General features: G+C 35.5%; 1 protein-coding gene across 8 annotated transcripts in view; it reads right to left on the bottom strand.

Moving 5' to 3' along the window:
- Positions 1 to 20,381, bottom strand: part of SAMSN1 (SAM domain, SH3 domain and nuclear localization signals 1) — a 212,751-nt gene that overhangs the window by 117,844 nt on the left and 74,526 nt on the right. For 3 of the 8 annotated variants that reach the window (XM_082391930.1, XM_082391934.1, XM_082391937.1), the window contains exons 2-3: positions 9,541 to 9,729; positions 8,211 to 8,342 (exon numbers count right to left, since the gene is read on the bottom strand). In XM_082391930.1, the coding sequence (XP_082248056.1) occupies positions 8,211 to 8,342; positions 9,541 to 9,729 (321 nt within the window). Of the gene's footprint in view, positions 1 to 8,210; positions 9,730 to 9,833; positions 19,994 to 20,381 lie in introns of those variants that run through there. The other 5 variants (XM_082391938.1, XM_082391935.1, XM_082391933.1 and 2 more) reach the window with 4 other exon arrangements.

Raw genomic sequence — 20,381 nt, 5'->3', positions numbered from 1 at the left:
CAAGTAAGAAATGCAGCTGAGTGTTTAGAATACCAACCTGGGAGTCACCTACCTTGACTTCATTATGCACCTATTCTAAGATATGTCACATTTCAGTGTCCATTTATCCATTTATAAGACATTTGGCTCTAAGTGATTTTTAAGGCCTTTTCTGGAAGATGCTAGGACAATGTGCAGGGATAATGTCTTACCTTCCTTTCACCATTTTAAACTGTAGTTCTTTCTTTTCAAGCCCAGCTTAAATCTCACCTTCTCCACTGAACTTGCACTGTTAAACCACAAACCACTATCATGTTCTTAGTCATAACACATTATTGATCATTTACTTTGTGCCTGCCACTGTGCTAATAATGTTAATTGCACTGTCACTTTTTATTCTCAAATAATGAATGAGAATAACAAGCAGTTTCCTCATTTTATAGGAGAAGAAACTGGGCTTAAAGAATTTAAGGAACTTGTCCAAGATCACATAGCTGGTAAATTTCAAAGCTGACATTTTTATAAAGTTTATTTGACCCCCAAATGTTGTGCTCCTGACTATTACATTATTTTTTTTGAAATTCCTTCTGAGAAATATTGTAGAAGTTGGGCTTGATACTTATAATACAGCATTTAATTACATAGTGTCTTATTTTATTCTCTAGATATTTTTGATGTGTAGAAGGAGGAAGAAGAAGAAGAAGGGAGAAAGAGAAGGAGAAGTGAAGGCGGGAAGGAGAGCAGGAAGGAAAGAAGGAAAGAGAGAGAGAAAAAAAGAGAAAGGAGAAAGGGAAAGAAAGAAAGAGAGAGGGAGGGAGGGAGGGAGAGAGAGAGAAAGGACTCCCATTGTTACTAGGATGAGATATATGGCTTAGGTCTTATCCATCACATGGGCAAACTTAAGACACTGATTCAAAACTGACTAACATGGGAGAAAAGATAAGGTGTGGGCATCTATTTTTAATGTAGCAAATCTCAGCAGAGATAGTGTGGTTCTGGAGCCTACTGCTATGATAGTAGCTTCTTGATTTGGACACTTCCTGATGGTGGCAGAAGCAACAGCTCTCTTGGGGGTGGCGAGTTTTGTAGTGTGCTTCTCAGTAATTTCTGCAAGCTCGGCTAGAGTATCTATCTTCAGCCTCCCAACAATTTTGAGATTTCTTTAAGCTGTAATCCATTTCTTTCTGCTTAAATTAGCTAACATGGATTTGGTTATCTTCAAATTAATCCTGATCAGTAACTTATCAAGTTAATTTTAGGTCCTGTATTAGTTATCTATTGCTATGCAATATATTACTCCAAAATGGAATGCCTTAAAACAATATACATGGATTATCTCACAGGTTCTGTGTGTCAAGAATATGGGCGTGACTTAAACGGGTCCTCTGATTCAGGCTTGCAGTCAAGTTATTGGCCCAAAGGTATGAGGTTTCATCTGAAGGCTTAGCTGGGAAGAGTCTCCTCTTCCAAGCTCACTCAGTGATTGTTGGCAGCATTCAGTTTTCTGAAGCCTGTTGAAACGAAGGCCTCTGTTCCTTGCTGGTTGTAGGCTGAATGCTGCTCTTGGTTCCTTGCTACCTGGGCCTCTTCTGGATGGGATCTTGCTTCACCATAACGTGCAAGCAAGAAAGCAATAGAGACAGTCCTCTTGCAAGACAGAAGTTATAGTCTTTTATAACTTAATCATGGAAGTGACTTCCTATCCCCTTTGCCAAATTCTATCGGAATCAAGTCTCACACAAAGAAAGGTGAGTATTACATAAAGATGTAAACACCAGAAGGCAGATGTGATGGTGAATTTTATGTGTCACCTTGGCTTGGCCACACAACCCAGGTATTTGGTCAAACACCAAGTGAAATTATCATTTAAGGCAGTAGACTTTGAGTAAAGCAGATTACTTTGTATAATGTGGCTGGACCTCATCTCAATAGTTGAAGGTCTTAAGACAAAAAAACTGTAGTTCCTCCACGGAAGACGGATTCTGCCTCTAGACTACCTTTTGACTCTTATTACAACATCAGCCCTTCTCTGAGTCTCTACCCTGCTGGCCTGCCCTCCAAATTTCAGACCTGCCAGCCTCCATACTGGCATGAGCCAATTCCTTAAAATAAATTTCTCTTTCTATATATCCACATCCTATCAGTTCTATTTCTCTACAGAGCCCTGATTTATACAAGAGGGTTCATTAGAGGCCATCTAAAAAGTCTGCCTTCCACAGTTCCAAAAGGAAAATAATAGTGTTTTAGGTTAGAAAACACTCCCCCTTCCAAAAAAATTTAAAATGTACACGTGGAACCATTTTAGAGCAGCAAGGGACCTTGGAGACCATCTAGTCTAACCCTATTATCTTATAGAGGTGGAAACAGAGAACCAGATAGTGTAATGACTTATTCAGCGCTATTTAGGAACAAAGGCAGGGCAAGAACTCAGTTTTCTTTCTTAATGTCCTTACCATGGCCCCATAAATTCTCCTAAGTTGAGAGCCGAGAATTGCACTAGTCGCCTGAAGACTGATTATAGTGAAGGAAAATCTTCGTGGGCAGATGAACTACTGATCAGCTGGGTTGTTCTTCCCTTCAGTCACTCTTCCGATAGCGGGTAATGGTTTTGTGCCAGTGCCACCTCATCCTCCAACCCAGATTCCTTAATGATCAATGGCGTTCACAGCCAAGATGGCAGGCTGGGTCATGGATCCTGCCAGTGGCTATGGAAGAGAGCAAAACTAACTGGCCAAGGAGGGATGAAACCCTTGACCTTGGCCTCATTAGTGCTGAGCTCTAACCAACTGTTAGACATGTATTGTACCATTTGTCTTTAAAACTATGAATCTGCTATATTACGCTCTTATTAACATCTGGTAGCTGGGAACAATTTAACTGATTTCTCCAGTGCTTTTTATCAGTGCAGAATGTTGATGAATGTGAGTACATTAAAAAATTAAACTTGTGTTTTAAAATATTTAAGTTAAAATGGACCCCCCCCAAAAAAACCAGCACCTGAATTATAAATGAGGCTAACAAGAGCCACCGTGATTGATAGATTTTCTTGTTTACTGTTATTTACACATGGAAGGAAATCTAGGAATGAATGTCAAACATTGCACTCAAGCTGGGTGTTCATGATTTGAGGCAACTTGTGGAGATTAAAATCTTGGGTTTTCTAATGCACGTTAACAATGAACCCTGTTGCTTCTTCTTGTTCAGCCTGGTAAAAATCAATGCTTTTAAGTAAGGAGTGTTGATTACAAATTATTTTGAACAGTTATTTTAAAACGAGCTCAAATGAGAGTTTGACTTAAAGTCATTTAATCAAGGATATTAAATTAAAGGATCACTCTGCCCTGGTGTGATGGGTTGTAGAAGGAAGGAAAATGAACATTAACATGCATTTTGCCAGGTGCTTAACGTTTGTTTTAACATTTGATCCTCACTACAAACCAAGAGACACACATTTTTATCCATATTCTATTGCTCAGAAAACATAGGGTTAGAGAAGTTCAAAAACATTCTCAAGGATACACAGTTCTCAGCTACCTGGGGAGCAGGAATAAACTTATTAACTTCATTGCCCATCTCAAGTTCTCTCTGCTATGTCCTATATATACATATATATTTATATATACACACATACATATATATATATATATATATATATATCAATCAGATTGTATTTAATGTACATATAAAAAGGTTGGATTCTTTATCTTCCTATCTTCCCCTCCTTTTCACTTCTCATCTCCCCAAAACATATTCTCACACTCAGCCTCTCCTACTCTCTCTAACTCTTGCATAGACGTACATGCATAGCACACACACACACATGCTTGGGACAGAAAGGCCAAAGAACATTAGTATTTGGGAAGCCAGAGCTGCAGTCTTGACTCCATCCCTCATTTCAGACAAGTCATTAATCTCAGCCTCCTCATTGGTTAATATACTTGTTCCATCTGGTCTTGTCTCTTCCTAAAAGTATATAACTAAGTGTTCATCTTCAAGTATTTTTATACTTTATATTTCCCTAAGTAAAGTAGGGGATTGGTATTATCTGGTTACTCTGATGCCTCAACATGACCAGCAAATTCAAGCCTCTAATTCTATGCTGTCCAACATTGTAGCCATTTCTGGCGGTATATGGCTATTGAGCAATTGATATTTGGTTGGTCCGATCGAGGAACTAAATTTTAATTTAATTTAATTTTAATTTCGAAATTGAAGCTGGATCAAAAATACACAATTTTTATTGTTTCATTAGGAGCAGGATTCACTTTAACCACTGAAACTTTAGCATCTGAATTGAGATATATAGGATACACATCAGATTTCAAAATCTAAGTGTGAATATAAAATATATCATTAACTTTTTATAATAATTACATGTTGAAACAATAATCTTTTAGATATACTTGCTTAAATACATTATTAAATAAATTTCCACCTGTTTCTCTTTTTAAAAATGTCACTCCCTGGGTCAGTAAACTTTTTCCGTGAAAAGTCAGATAGAAATATTTTAGGCTCTGTGGGCCACATAGAGTTTCTATGGCATGGTCTTCTCTATTTTTGTTTTTGTTTAAAAAAAAATTGTTTTAATGTAAAAGCTGTTCTTAGCTCATGGGCAGTACACACACAGGCCGCCTGGGGCAGTAGTTCTAGCCGCAGCTCTACCGTGACACATTTGCCCTTCTAACCCCAGTGCTCAGTAGCAAGAAGGAATGCTCTTCTCTGAAACTGAACTAGGCTGAATCCATACCTAGGACTGTTCTCCCCATTTTATGAAGAGGACGGTGAGGTCTAGAGAATTTAAGCAACTTTCCCAAGTCAAATAGCTGGTAAGTGCAGAGCTAGAATGAGAATTCATATCTGCGCAGCTCCAGAGCTCACGTATGACACTGCATCATACATTCTCCATTATTAAGACTTTCTTTAGCTTGATTAATGAACCTTCACTGATCCATTCATTCAGTAGTCATTGAATGAATATTTGTGCAACATACAAGTAATAGAGACATTTCCCCTGTTCCACATTTAAGCTCATTTTTGAAAAGCTTCAAATATCTTACCAATTTAATTTATGAGATACAAAATGAAGTGGAAAATTGACAATTATTTGCTAACTCCAATCAATATAGATGGCAAGCCTGATAATTCAGGCTTGATCCTGTTAACCGCAATTGGCAGAGGTACAAACATTTTATGTTCTTACTTTTTTTCTAATTCAAGATCCTTTATTAGCTTCAGACATAATAAAGAGGTGCTAAAATAGGTAGAGAATCAAGGAGTAACAGCCTACATTTTAACCAATGTAATGATAAAGTAGTCAATCTCTAGTGAGGCTAGTATGTTAGTCTATTTTCTTTCAGCATGTTTGTTTAGTTGCATGATCTTTCACTCTGTGAAACTTTATAGCTAGTTTTTTTTTTTTTTTTTTTTTGGCAGAAGACCTCCAAAACTCTCTGGCTTTGCTATATACTATAAATGGATCTCTAATTATTTATCTTTAGACCAGCTCTCCATTACCAACCCCTTCTAGAACTGCAATTAAAATGTAAACTAGATATTTTTGATGTTCTTCATTTAAAATCCCAGCATTAACTTCTTTCTCTTAAATGCCTTCTCTATCCTTAATTGTGCGATAGGTCCACACCTGATCACCTTCTATGGGACTCTGGAGCATCTTCTGTCCATCTGTGTAACTCCTCATTTTGATTAACACGGCGTTTTCCACATAGCAAAGTTCCTAATAAGTATGTGTAAATAAAATAGCTTTAAGGGAAGCCAAGAAGCCTAGGATTCTTCTTTCATTTTGGTTTTTCTTTTCAATTCATGTGGCAAATGACATTTTTAGTATGGGCTACAAATTTCCACTGTAACAACTAGATATGCTGTTGGGTTGGGTGTAAAGAGTTTAAGTTTGAGAGCACCTCTCCTCTCCAGTAAAATTAAAATTACAAATACATTTGGGCTGAGGACTCTTGGAACTTGAGGAATAACTCCATTAACTTTAGGGATGTTTTCATAGTATTTTCAGAACATTAATCCAAAAGAAGAATCTATTTCCAATTCTATTAAAACTGGTCCAAATCTTTTTTTCCTTGAAAAAAAAAAAAAAAAGGAAAGTGAGAATAGTAGGAGAAAAAAAGGATCCATTCTTCAGAGGCTTAGATGGAAAGTCAGGAGGAAAGTTCTAAATCACTAAATTTCATTATTAAAAGACTAACCTTGTTTTATCCAAGCTGTGGAATCATTTTAATTAGGAAGAAAGTAGGTATCAATGATAATTTGATACAACTGGTATAATTCAACAATTGAATAGTCGAATCAGTAATTGAACCAGTTGTTTTTCAGTATATATATATATATATATATATATATATATATATATATATACACACACACACACACATTTATGTTTGTATATATGCATATATTTTAAAATTAGTGAGTATATATATTATATATGTATATATAAAATGTATATATATACCTCAGTATTTAATTATATATACAGAAAGACAGAAATATACAGACAGAAAGAGAGAGCTGTAGCAATTTAAATCATGTTTTTATTATTCTCATTTACTTTTGCAGTGTAGATGAAGTTTGATAACAATCCTAGTAGAGCAGTTGGCCATGAACTTGTTTACTTTTCATGCATACTTATTAAATTCATATGTTTAAGGAAATATCTTCAGGCTTTTCAGCCTATTCAATTTTTCTTTTTAATTGTAGAGTAAAAATGCTTCCAAACATTTTGCAATGTCAATTGACAGTATCACTGTAAATGGTCTCTCTCTCTCTCTCTCACATTAAAATGTAAAATGTATTGCTGCTTCCTCTTAAGCATATCTGTCAACATCAATATCTTCTGGGTATTAAAAAGTATACAGAGTTGAGGGAAGAATTTCCACTGCACTAAATTATTAAAATTATATTTACTTACTGAGACTTATTATTGAACTTGTTTACTAACTTACAGTACATTACCTTTTAGTTGATCTAAGTTTCTGGGAAACAGAAACATTCTGGAAGCTGGGAAAATAAGAAGTTTTCAAAGTCCCCAAAGGATAAAACTGGTAGCTGTACAGGCAAGTGTAAAACTCGAAGGTATTTTACTCTAACCCTTTCTCTAGAGCAAAAAAAGATCTGGGTTTGAATCCTGGGTCATCCTCTTTTTAACTGGGAAAGTTATTTAGCCTTTCTCAACCTCTGTAAAGGTTTATTGTAAGGATCAACACAGATAATTACATATATAACACCATCTAGTGTAGTTAATATTATTTTTTGTTGTTACTGGGGAAATGTGTGATCACAAGGCTAAGAGGTGACATCTAAATCTATAAGTATAGAGAAGTTCTTAATTTGCTGCAGACATCATAGGATCTTTTGTATTGTCCTAAGTCACAATAGAAGCTACATAAGTTTATTAGAATGGGATTAATACAAATACAGCACAACTGACTAAGAAAACAGCATGCACTGTAAAACAGGAACAGGACCAACTTTGCAGAGCACGGAGAACTCTATGCCTCTAGTAATTATAAATATAATTCACAAAAACCATTTGCCTTTGCATTCTAGTAATACTCAATATTTTGTAAGTAAGTTGACGGTGTGTGTCCATAAGTTTAAGAAGCAGCTTAGTAAAGTGGTTAGCACAGACTTTAAAGCAGCCAGAGGTGTGCTGGAGTTGACACTAGAGAGAATGAATAATTAAATATTCAGGTATTGTAAGCCTGTTATTAAACCATTGGTAGCTTGAAATCAACCATGGTAGGAGCATTCACACCATGGAAACTGGCAAATGCAATTATACAAATCTCAGGTTCCCCACATCCACCCCAAAAACCTCGTTTACCAGTAAACTGCTGATAAACTGCTGATGCAGGCGTATATATATTTACTTGCCAGCTTTAACACTTAATGGTTTATAGTCTTTAACAAGTTATGTTGTATTTCTCTCCTGCAATTTCCTCATCTAGAAAACAATACAATTATTTCTTTGTCATAAGGTTGCTTTTGTTTAAGTGATTTAAGTTACATAATCACCTAATACCTACTTTGTAAATGGTAGTTCATACTAATAAGCCAAAATCACGTAAGAGACAACAGTGAAACTAAAAGTAAATGAAGAACTTTCTGAAAACAGGGTCTTTTTGCTGTATTAACAGGTTTCATTACGCAAGTGATTCTAAATATATAATAGAGAAGAGGTGATCCACTCAAGTTTCACTCACCATGAAGACATTGTTGTGTAAGTTTCCATTTTCCCCAGAGGGTGAGAAAAGAGAGTCAGTTCTACCAGAAGTTCTCTCTTGGTGAGCTTGTTTTTCTGGGACTGGCTCATATAAGCTGTCCATAGAGCCCTCCTGCAATAAGGAGATTTCTGAGTCAAGGAATAATAAAATGATAATTTTCATTGAAAAGTCATCTAACCATCTACCCACCTTTATACAGTATCCCATCTAAATGATCCCGTGCATTGGGATTACGAGTTTATGGTATGCCAGTGTTCAACAGTGAACAAGACAGTAAAGAGAGGCATTCTTAGCACTTATTACAGAGCCAGGAATTCAAACAAAACTCTAAGCGTTGGGGAGCCATGCACAAAATGAGGCAATTTCTCAAGAAGCATGATGAAGACATCAAGTTCAAGGTACTAAATAAAGACCTATTTGGACACCAATAAACTGTGTTGGGTGTCAGGTCATAGGTTTTAGTTATATGTATCCCTCTAATTAGAGTACTAATTAGTACTAATTAGTACATGTCCTTGTATAAGAAACACAATCTGTTATACTTCAGCTTCCTCAACTGTAAAGTTGCAGTTTTATCCACCTTACAGAGGAACTCTCAGGATGAAATGAATACAGTGTATGCTTTGAAACAGCAGAAGTATTTCACAAGTACAATAAAGGCATTCATATTAATGTTTACAGTATTTATCTTAATAAATAATATTGTTCATTTGTTTTTATACTTTTATGGGATAATGAATTTTAAAATGTATGAGTTTGCATTTAAAACCATTGTAACTTCTATGTTAAATCTCCTTTGTATTTGGGAAGCAAACTCAACTGAATTGACTTCTCATGTTTTTTTTTCCTTTTAAGACAGAATTGGTCTAGTTATGGCGTCATCTGGAAACAATCTTAAGGGAAAGAGGTATACACTTAATATATTGAAAATTTCTAGACATAGTAACTGGGGAGGCTGATAATGGTGGCATCAAAACAAAGGTCTGCTGGATTATGAAAAGGTTTTCTTGCTTTAAACAATGAGTGTTGCACTGAAAATGTTCTCATCTTTAAAAATATATTTTATTAAGATATAAGCAAAGTACAGATTGAATTGTATTCACATTGTCTACCTTTAAAAATTTCAACCAATGTGTTCTACAGTTCCATAATTCAAGTAACTTCTGCTCCAAACACATGGCAAATTATTGGGAAAATTTGAAAGACTTAAGTAAGCCCTAAGACATTTGTGCTCTAAATACCTAAACATGTAGGGAAACCAAAAACCTAACAGAAGCACAAAGTGGTGAATGGAGGTTAAGCTTTGGACCTGTTAGTTGTCCACCCACAAACGGGCGGCCTTGATGGATCTTGGGCCTGGTGGTGTAATGTGTAGGAGCTTTCCTCCACATAAAGCAAACTGTGCTGAAATCCAAGGGCTGCAGCAGTATCCACAGCTATGAAAAGAGGTTGAAAAAATCTCCTACCCATAGCTGCTGGGGCTCTTGCTTCTAGGAAGCTGTAGGTCAGAAAAGCAAAATTCAACAATGCAGCTGGCACACTGGGATCAGAAACAAGCTGCCAGCTGGCTCAGTGATGGATCAGTAATACATCAAATATCACCTTGGGATGAGATCCCTGGACCATCAATGTAAGCCTCGGTTCTTAACTGGGGCCTCGGAGAGACTGGAGATTTATGCCTTACAACCAAATGGAGAAAGGTAAAGAGGCCAGGAAGGAGAGAAAAGAGAGAGAGGGGAGGATGGAGGTGAAAGGGAGAGGAGTGGGAGAGGGAGAGACAGAGAAGAGACACACAGAGAGAGAAGAGAAAAAGCATTATCGTTCAACATTAGCCAAAACACAGGAAGGGATTGAATGCTGAGAAAGAGAGTCAACTGGATTGACAATCTGAAAATAAAGCCATTTCCATTCCAGATGAAATTAAAATCATAAAATGGATGAAAAATAATTTCAGAAAAAATATTTATCATCTTCACAGAGCTAAATAAAAAAGGAATATACAATTAAAAATAAATAACCTATGATGAAACCAAAACAGGCAGAAAGGAAACAAACACTAAATAATTAAAAAGTCTTGAAAATGAATAATGTAATCATAGAAATTTGTATTAAATAATCAAAAATTGGGATGAACTCTAGACCTCTCAAAAGAATTAGCAAATGCTGAAGAGTTCACCCAGGGTGCAGCATAAAAGGATAAATAGAAAACACATGAAATATTTGGGTAAAAGTGTGGAGGACATTTTGAGGCATTACAACATCAGATTAATAGGAATTCTAGAAAAATAAAATGACAGATATTTCTCGTCATTTCAAGAAAACTATGAACTAATTTTACTTATAGTTTTAAGAAATCCTAAATGTAGTGTTAACAAAATTAAATTTAGTAATGTATTTTAAAATATACCATGGCCAGTTAGTGTTTAATACAGGAATATAAGATGTTTCGATATTTAAATATACTGTAACATGTTTAAAAGAAAGCTTATAATTTCAATAAATATTCTAAGGCATTTGAAAGATTTATTATTATTCATCCTTGATAAAATCTCAGCAAACTGGGAAGAGACAGGACTTCCTCAACCTCATTAGAGATATTTATCAAAAACCTCAGGAGGATGCAATTAAAGGTACTTAAATGAATATTAGAAACAAGACTAGGATGCCTGCCATTATAGTGTTTTTACTTGTCAATGTTATAGAAGAGAGAGAGAAGCTGAGAATGGTATAATTGCTAAAGAAGAGGAAAACTTACAGATTATCTGCATTAAAAACCACAGACTACCAGAATTTTAGAAATTCAGCAAAACTACTTATTTGCAGTATCAATATCTGAAAATCAATAATGTATCTATAAATCAGAAAAAACAAATTAGGAAAACAAATAATAACAGCAACCAAAATTCTTAGACTGCTAGCAATAAAGTTAGCAAAAGATTGGGATTGACATATATACACTAAAATGTATAAAATAGATAACTAATAAGAACCTGCTGTATAAAAAAATAAATTAAATTAAATTAAAAAATTTAAAAAAAAAGAATTTTATACAGAAAATTATAAAATATCATTAAAGACCATGAAAGATTAGAATAAATGAAGAGCTATCCATATTTGCGGATGGGAGGCCTCAACCTCATAATGAAGTCAATTTCCCCTTAAGGTGTAAAATTCAAATTCATTTTAATCAAAATCCTATCAAAGATTTTCATATAACTTGATAAGATCATTCTGTATTTATATAGAAGCACAGAGACTTTAGAAGTCCCCATTTTGAAGAAAGACAAGGAGAGGGTATTCTGAGTAAGGTATCTACTTGGTGTTAGAATTACCTTAATAGGTATGTAGAACAGTAATAAAGAAAAGGATGGAGATAAACCATTGGGATAAAATATATAAACCAAATAAAGATAAAGGCAGCATTTCGAATCACTGAAGAAATGGTTCAGGGATAATTGATTTGTAACCTTATTGGGTTACAAAGTCAAATTAAACTCTGTAACTATATGATGAGCTCAACAAGAAAATCACCTTGCTTCTAATGATCAAGCTTTCTAAAAACCTTATCATGATGTAAAACTCTTAAGAAAAATTCTGGATTCAGAGTGGCACACATAAAAGGATATTTCTGCCTCCCTTTTGAAAGATAGACCCCATTTGGAGTTTATAGATCCAAAATAATAGCAATCACCTTTAATGGATTATTTATAGTATCCTTGGTTCAAAACGGGTAGTTCATTAAGTCTGCCTTTATATTTCTCTTAAAAATCCCATTTACTAAAAGATTTACAATTTCCCCCTACACTTAAGAGAAGTTTAACTCTTTCATTGACTTTCCTTAGTGGTAATCTTTATGTGATGCTTAATATTTTAAATCACCTCCTTCCTAGAGATTTAAAGGTCAATATATTTATATCCACTTCCACTTTTTAATTCTGTAATTTTCCCACTAAATCAGTAGTTTTAAATCTCTTTTTTAAAATGCTGTGTCCCATATGTTCACATTCCTACAGGCACAGATAAAATATGTTTTGAATTATGCACAAATTCCTGGCAAAAACTGTAACCCCGCCCCTTTTTCACAGCTCATAACAGCACAGTAGGGTGTCACAACACCCTGGTTGAGAGCCCATACGCTAAATAACTTTATTTATTTATTCCCCAGGAAGGAATAAAAATACCTAAAATAGTTTTGATTTTTTTTTCCCAAGTACCTTGTGGACATTTTCTTATTAAAGCAATCATTAATTTTGATCACATATAAACTTCGGAATGCTTACATAATTTTAGTTAGTGTTCATGATGGTTCAGCCTAATCCAATACGTTTCTGAGCAAGGAACTTTTTTAAGGATAACTTTAAAAGATGGAAAAGAGTTGCAGTCAAATTGAGTCCATGAGGTATGGCTTTGAAGCAATCCTTTTTGAGTATGTGCCTTCTTCCCTATATTACAGAGAAAGACAATCATGCTCATTATATGGTTATATGTCTTTAGTAGCAGGATTACAAAGTGTATGCCACACTATGCTGAGCTATGCTATGTTATAGAAACATTAGCATACTGATTATAGTACCATTCAGAGTGATTTCAGAGCACAATTATCTCTGCTGCTACACTGCCTATTTCTCCATGGGAAGTATATTCATGTAAACCACATATAGCTCTTTTAGAGCAACTAGAAAAGAATGCACAATACCACTTAAATCACCCGAAATGGGATTTCTCCAGTCAGATTTATATGGCACAAAGCAAAGTTGAGCACTGGCAGTTATTTTGTAAATTGGGGCTATATAGGCAAACTGAACTCAGTGATTCAGCCTGCCACAACTCACAATTGCATTTTATTTTTCAAGATGCTCTAAGATTAAATCCCTTATCTTGACTTAAACTGCCTCCTGTTTAGGTATTACAACCTATGTCAGCACCATCTCTAGCACTTATGTTAATCTTCTTTGCAATTTGGAAAGAAAACAAACATCAAAGTAAACCATTTTATTTCCTCAAATGACAGGGATCTCCCATAGACATCTTGAAAAACCAATGAATAGGCATAGTACCCGGCTGTAAACACATATAGAAATGAATAAAATTATTTTTGAAATCCATTTTTTAGCATTGGCAGATGGTCACAATTGCAGGTTAGAGTTATAAAGTATTTCCAGATCTATGACTACCTGCTAACTTCCACTGATCCACTTCAGGCTAAAGAAAAAAAAAAAGCAATAATGTCAAAAAGAATTTGAGAGGTGCTTATACCCTGAATGAGCACATCTGCAGGAATGGATTAATCTATTGTACCTTGCATTTACAGTGCTGTGTAACTCAGGAAGCCGCCTCCATGGTAGTTTAACCAAACCAACGTTGAACAGAATTCATTACTCAAACAATAGAGAAGAAATTTTGATTCCTAGGAATGTCCCATAGCAAAACCAGTAACCCAAATGCAGCATATTTTGAAAAAAGAAAAACAAAAAACTCATACCCAATAATAAAAAGAAGAAAATAGTTCCTCAAAAATACTATTTACATATTCCCCTTAGAAATTCAGTATAAAAATTTTAAGTAATTATTCATTGTTATAGATAAATATATACTATTTTGTAAATTACTTGCCTCTGAATACAGTCGGCTTAAGTTCCTTAGTGAAAACATGCTTCCTCCTTTTTCTGATGTGGACTTTCTTATGAGACCTTAAAATGTATTAATATACCACTTAGGAAGTTTAGGGTAAACCCGAATTCCATACAATAAAATAAAAAAGAGGATATAAATGGTGCATGTAAAAAAACACTTACCAGCGAAAAGCAGAAAAGATTCATTTTGGTCAGCTTTAGCCCCCTGTTGCTGTGCCCCCTGTAGCTCTCTCTTGCCTTCACAGCTGTTTGGACAGTTCTCCTGGGAGATTACTACGAAGTAAAATCCCTGCCATAATCCCGGGATTCACAGACCATTATCAAATGAGATGGGTCTTTATTGAACAATTTTCTAAATTAATGAGGAACGCTGACTAACAAAATGAGAGAATAAGACTTACCATGATCTTTGTAAAGAGATTTCAAAGGTGACAATAATATTCCTAAAATCTGGAGGAAAAATGCAGTGAAAATAATCATAGGCCTACCTAACTAAACTGAAGATATGAAACACACCCTGAAGAAAATGTCATCCTCCAATGTAAAAGTAACACATTCCCTTCAAAGGGTTAATTTGAGGCTCTGGTACCATGTGCCTCCCCACTTCCCATGCCTTTTATCTCTTCCATTAATTAAAATAATGTTGGATCTCTTATATAGAAAGATACTGAGATAAGCACTTTTTATGGTGGTAAAATATACATAGCTTAAAATTTTCCATTCTAACCATTTTTAAATGTACAGTTTTGTAGCATTAAGTATATTCACATTGCTGAGCAGATATTATCACCATCCATCTCCAGAATTTGTCTGTCTTATAAAACTGAAACTCTATACCTATTAAACACTAACTCCCAATTCCTCCCTCCCCCTAGCCCCTACCACCATTCTACTTTCTAAGAATTTCACTATTCTAGGTACCTCATTTAAGTGGAATCATGCAGTATTTGTCTTTTGTTAATCGGCTTCTTTCACCCAGCATAATGTCTTCAAGGCTCACTCATGTTGTAGCGTGTGTCAGAATTTCTTTCTTTTTTAAGGCTAAATAATATTCATTGTATATGTGTACTACATTTCGTTTACCTATTCATTTGTTGATGGACGCTTAGGTTGCTTTTACCTTTTGGCTATTGTGAATAATGCTGCTATGAACATGAATGTACATAGCTCTATGTGTGTCCCTGCTTTTCATTCTTCTGACTATAAATGCTAACGTAGAATTGCTGCAAAGTTAAATTTACAGCTTGCAAACATGCTTATTCTTCAGCTGGTCCCAGACTTATTTTTCCTTTAAGTCACATTTATTTCTAGTACTCCCAGAAAGCGCATCTACAGTAGTCCCTTATCCTTCAATTAGGAATATGTGGAGAGTTGCATTGGAAACTTCTGCTTTGGAATGTTATTAGCTACGAATGCTTTGAATATCATGTAACAGACTACCTGACTGAGTGCTTGCTCATGACTTAGAGCTGTTCTTCTCATATAAGAATTGGTCTGCAGACTGACAATTGTTGGTATTGATGCAGAGGGTCAGTGAGGTCAGAGTCATGGTCACTGGCTGCAGTTCCCTTTCCCTTCCCTTCAGGGTCTGAATATCGATGAAGAAGCTCAAAGCATTAAGTCCTCACACTCTTGCATGAAAGAATCGGACATCATAGGCACTTATGTCAAGCAGCCTTCTGTATTTAGCTGCCTTTCTATGATTCCTCCCAACAGCCTAAGCACCTCTGTAAGGTTCGCTCTTTCTGCATACTTTCTCAAAGTTAGTACCTGTAGGGAGTATTATTTAAGGTATATTTTGAGAAGATGTAATATTTAAATTTAATCAAAACCAGATGAAACTAAAACTTTGAATCTCTTCCTTAGGGTCTCTTTTAGGAGCTATAACATTACTTCAAATCCCAATATTTAAAAAAAATTGATTACGAAATTTTCACACATACTCAAAAGTAGAGTTCAATAATACCTTTGACATATATACACTACCAAATGTAAAATAGATTGCTGGTGGGAAGCAGCCGCATAGCACAGGGAGATCAGCTCGGTGCTTTGTGACCACCTAGAGGGGTGGGATAGGGAGGGCGGGAGGGAGGGAGACGCAAGAGGGAAGAGATATGGGGATATCTGTATATGTGTAGCTGATTCACTTTGTTATAAAGCAGAAACTAACACACCATTGTAAAGCAATTATACTCCAATAAAGATGTTAAAAATAAATAGATAAAAAAATAAATAATACCTTTGTATTTCCATCACCTATATGAAAAAAGATTATCAAGATATTTTGTTTTATCCTTATCATTTTTCTTTCCTGCTAAAATATTTTAAACCCCAAACATAAGGTCATTTCACTCCTACATACCTTCACTTCGTATCGCTAAAAATTTTTTGACATTTTCTTAGATAATCAGAGTGCCCTTGCTACACTTAAACATTATTCCTTGATAACTTCAAACAACCTCCTTATGTCACACCCCCCGCAGAGAGTGGGGGTCTATTTCTCCAATCCCCTGAAGGAGGCTGAGGCTGTGACTGCACTGATAAATATCTCTAGAATGTGGCAGTCCTATCACTGTGCCAGATCTAAGTCTAGTCTTTAAGAAGACTGCCAACTTCCACTTCCTTCTTCTTTGAACCCACCCGTCCCGTTATGAGAAAGGTCAAGCAGCACATAAAGAGACATGAAGGAACACTGAAGGCTCCTGTGACGGCCCCAGCTGCTCTCCAAGTTCGCAGCCAGCGCCAGTGCGCTAGCGCTGTAGGTGAGACCATCTTGGGAGTAAATCCCCAAGTCCCCGGCGAGCCACCCTAGCTATGCCAAATGGAGCAGAGAGCCCTCCCCCAAGAGGCCTGCCCGAGTTACAAGATTGTGAGAAAAGAAATTATTGTTTTTTTAAGCCACTAAATCCTGGGGTGGTTTGTTATACGACAAGATAGCCAAAGCACTTTCCAGAGTTAAATTCCCCAATGATCTTTTTTTTTTTTTAAAGTAATTTTTCATTTGCTCCATTTGAATCAAGATCAAACAAGGACCACATGTCACACTTGGTTATCATGTCTCTCAAGTCTCTTTAATCTAGAACTCCTTGCTTCTCTCTCCGCCCACCCCCACTCTCTCTCTCTTTCTCTTCTTTGCCACTAACTTTCGCAGAAATTAGGTGTTGTAAAATGTATCACATTCAGAATTTTCTTTTTGCTTCTTTGTGCATCATTTAACTTGTTCTTCTGTCTCTAGTATCTCCTCTAAATGAAAATCAGCTCTTTCCTACCAGTGGAAATTGGTTAGAATCTGAATCAACTTTTTGCAAGAACATTTCATAGGTGGCTCTTGGTGCCATACATTGTATCATGTCAGGAGGCACTCACTATTTCCCCCTTTTGCTGATACTAAGTTTCTATCGATTAGCCAAACTTAAATAAATTATTTCATTAGGAGCTACAAAATGATCTTATAAATTGTAAAAGTCATCCCACATTAATTCACTGGAAAATTTTGTAAAGTAGAAATGTCTTTCATCACCTAGTGCTATGGTTTACCTAAAACATAGCACATAGAGGAAAAAGCAGGACACATGACAATTTCAGAGTAAGGAATTAGTGCTCCAGTTATTTTTTTCAATGGTACCCAATGAATTTATTATTTTTCTCTCCCTCCTCCACCTCCTTCTTCTTCCTCTCTCTCTTTCTCATGACATTATGAGCTTATAGACTTTTATATATACAATATGCTTCAGCTAATCTCCCATATTCTTGATGCCCAATTATGTCCTATCTTTGGCCATTGACAGACTTTCAGTAATTGTATTCTAGCAAAGAACAACTTCACATTCTCAGAGTTTCTTGAATTCCAGCACAACAGGAAGTTCTGGGCTCATTTTCTTCCTCAGATCAAGAGTCAGCCATCCATCCAAGGAAAGCCTGAAATCTTTCAATAGCTTCTAAAAGGCCAAATCCACGTGCCACGGTATTTTGCTGTTAATTTTTTCTCTCTGATTCTCATTTGCTTGTTTTTTTCCCCAATTTTTAAAAATTGGGGTATAGTTGCTTTACAGTGTTGTGTTAGTTTCAGACCTAAATGTAAGACTGGACACTATAAAACTCTTAGAGGAAAATACAGGAAGAATACTCTGACATAAATCACAGCAAGATCATTTGCTTGTTTTAAGACACCAGTTATTTCCCACATATAATGATTAGAGAACTTGTTTCTTCAAACTACCTATTTGTGGTACAATTTAGAGTCAGAGATCCCTCCTTATAATCCTTCTGTTTCATGGACTCCTGTCATTTGGGAGGAGGTGGCTATTGGGAGAATCCAAAGATAAAACTGTAGTATCTAACTTTTTAAATCTTTGTAAAAATGTTCTCTCTGTACTTTTTCTTCAACTTGAAATTTTCCTAATACTTATATCTGGTAGAAGCAATAAAAACAATAAAATATCCTAAGATTCTTTCTGCAAAAGGTCTCTGAGGTGTTTCATGTCATACCAGTCACCCACTCCCCAAAAGTCATGGCTAATTCAAAGGGCAGAATAGGTCCTGGTGGGCACAGCAAATGCCCCTATTGCCTCCCCTCACATCCTTCTTTTCTCAGGTGCTGAAAATTAACTGTCTTTTATCTATATCCTCTGCAGACATAATTTCTATATGCTGTAAGATGACAGTTACTTTTCATTCCAACAGGTAGTTATTATGGTAGTGTGCCAAGATCTTAAGCTTTGGAACCAGACAGACCTGCATTTGAATTCTGTAACTTACTATGAAATCCTTGACAAGTCACTTAACTTCTCTGAATGCCAATTTCCCACTTCTATAAAAAAAGTGATGATAGAATCTGTCTTAAAATCTGTTTATATAAATTGATACCAAAGTGTATAAAGTGAATTCCAGGAAGAATTCAGCAGACTGCTAGCATGAATTAGTTTGGTCACGTCTTCCAATTAAAATGTGTAACATGAGCAGCCACTAAATTTCACTGTCTCACTCAAAGAGAAGGAAGGAAGTGTGTGTCATGGCCAGAGTACATCAGAGCAGAAGCCACAAGATCTGGATTCTATACCTAGAACTAAGGGACTTCATGACAAAGCCTCCCAAACTCAAAGGGTTTTTCAGCTTCTTTATCAACGAAACAAAAGAGATAGACTAAGTCTTTCTCAACATTTTTTACATAAAAGCACACACAAAAAACAGAAGTTTCTTCAAGGCCCCACCGGCCACTTCAAGTTCCAAGGAGATGCTATCTCAACACACCTATAACCATTCACAGTGTATCAGCAGGTACACACCAGTTGTACACACCAGTTGAAAAACTCTGGTCTGGAGGATATCTAGAATCCCTCTAATTCCTGATACTCGTGATGGATATTTCAGAGCAGGGAAAATGGTGAAGTTAGAGTGAGGGAGAGGAAATGCCTTTCAACTTAGATAGAGGTAAATCTGATGTTTATATTCAAATTTGTGGACTGCTGCATGAAATTATAGTACAGACAATTCTGAGACCCCACCATATCCCCAGGTGACACTTCCTTAAATTAAATTGAAATAATTATAAATCACACCATCTTTTTCATTGCAAAGGAATGTCTTAACTCAATAAATAATCATTTATTGTTTCCGGTCCATTTCTAAAATTTCATAAACAAAGGACAGATGTAAAGTCATGAATTTTGAAGAAGCTAATTAGAATAGTAGAACATAAAATACACAACATTTTGGAAATAATGCATAGGCAGTATTACCATCGTATCTATTAGCTGGTTAACCAAGATAACATTGTTTTCCCATTTTTAAATCATCTAGTATCAAAGGAAAAGAGAGGGAGAGAGAAAGGGAGAGAAGAGGGAGAGGGAGGGAGAAGAGGGGAGAGGAGAGAGAGAAAGTACATTCTTAAAACAATCAAAAAATATTAACTTTTCACGGACAGATTTTGAAGAACACCTAGGGAGAGCCATATTTGTTAGATACATATTTCCAGAAATGTGTTGGTTTTGAAATGCTGAGATTTCTAGCTTTATCTGGTAAAGGTTGTCAATGTTTCTTGCAACCAAACTAGAATTTGATAAAAAATAAGATTTGGGGAAGTTTAAGAGATTCATTTTAGAAAGTAGTGATTTACAGATATGGTAGAGAAGAAAAATGTTTCTTAAAGGGGTATTCTAGTGGAGAAGAATGACCCATAAGTGATATCTCTGTGCCTCAATTTCATCTGTAAAGCATATGGCATAGACTTGAATAATCTCAAGGTTCTTGCATCTTCTTCCAAACTCCTGTAGAAAACTGCAATGAATGGAAGATGGCTTTAAACTTTGTGAGCAAACTGGAATAAATTAAAGTTTTAAAATATCTGACAACACTAAACTGAATGGAAAAAATGTATTTAACTTAAAAGGAAGCAGTATGACTACAAATAAAATTGTCATTTTTTTCCATTAATAGACCTTTAACATTTTAATTTAGTATAAAAGATATAGATAGGTAACAGCAAATATAACTAGTATCTTCTATGCAATAAATTTCA

This window comes from Balaenoptera borealis, assembly GCF_965194805.1.
Source record: "Balaenoptera borealis genome assembly, chromosome: 5".
In the NCBI taxonomy this organism is placed as follows: domain Eukaryota; kingdom Metazoa; phylum Chordata; class Mammalia; order Artiodactyla; family Balaenopteridae; genus Balaenoptera; species Balaenoptera borealis.
Note: the sequence above shows the minus strand (reverse complement) of the source record. Positions and strands in the feature narration are given on the sequence as shown.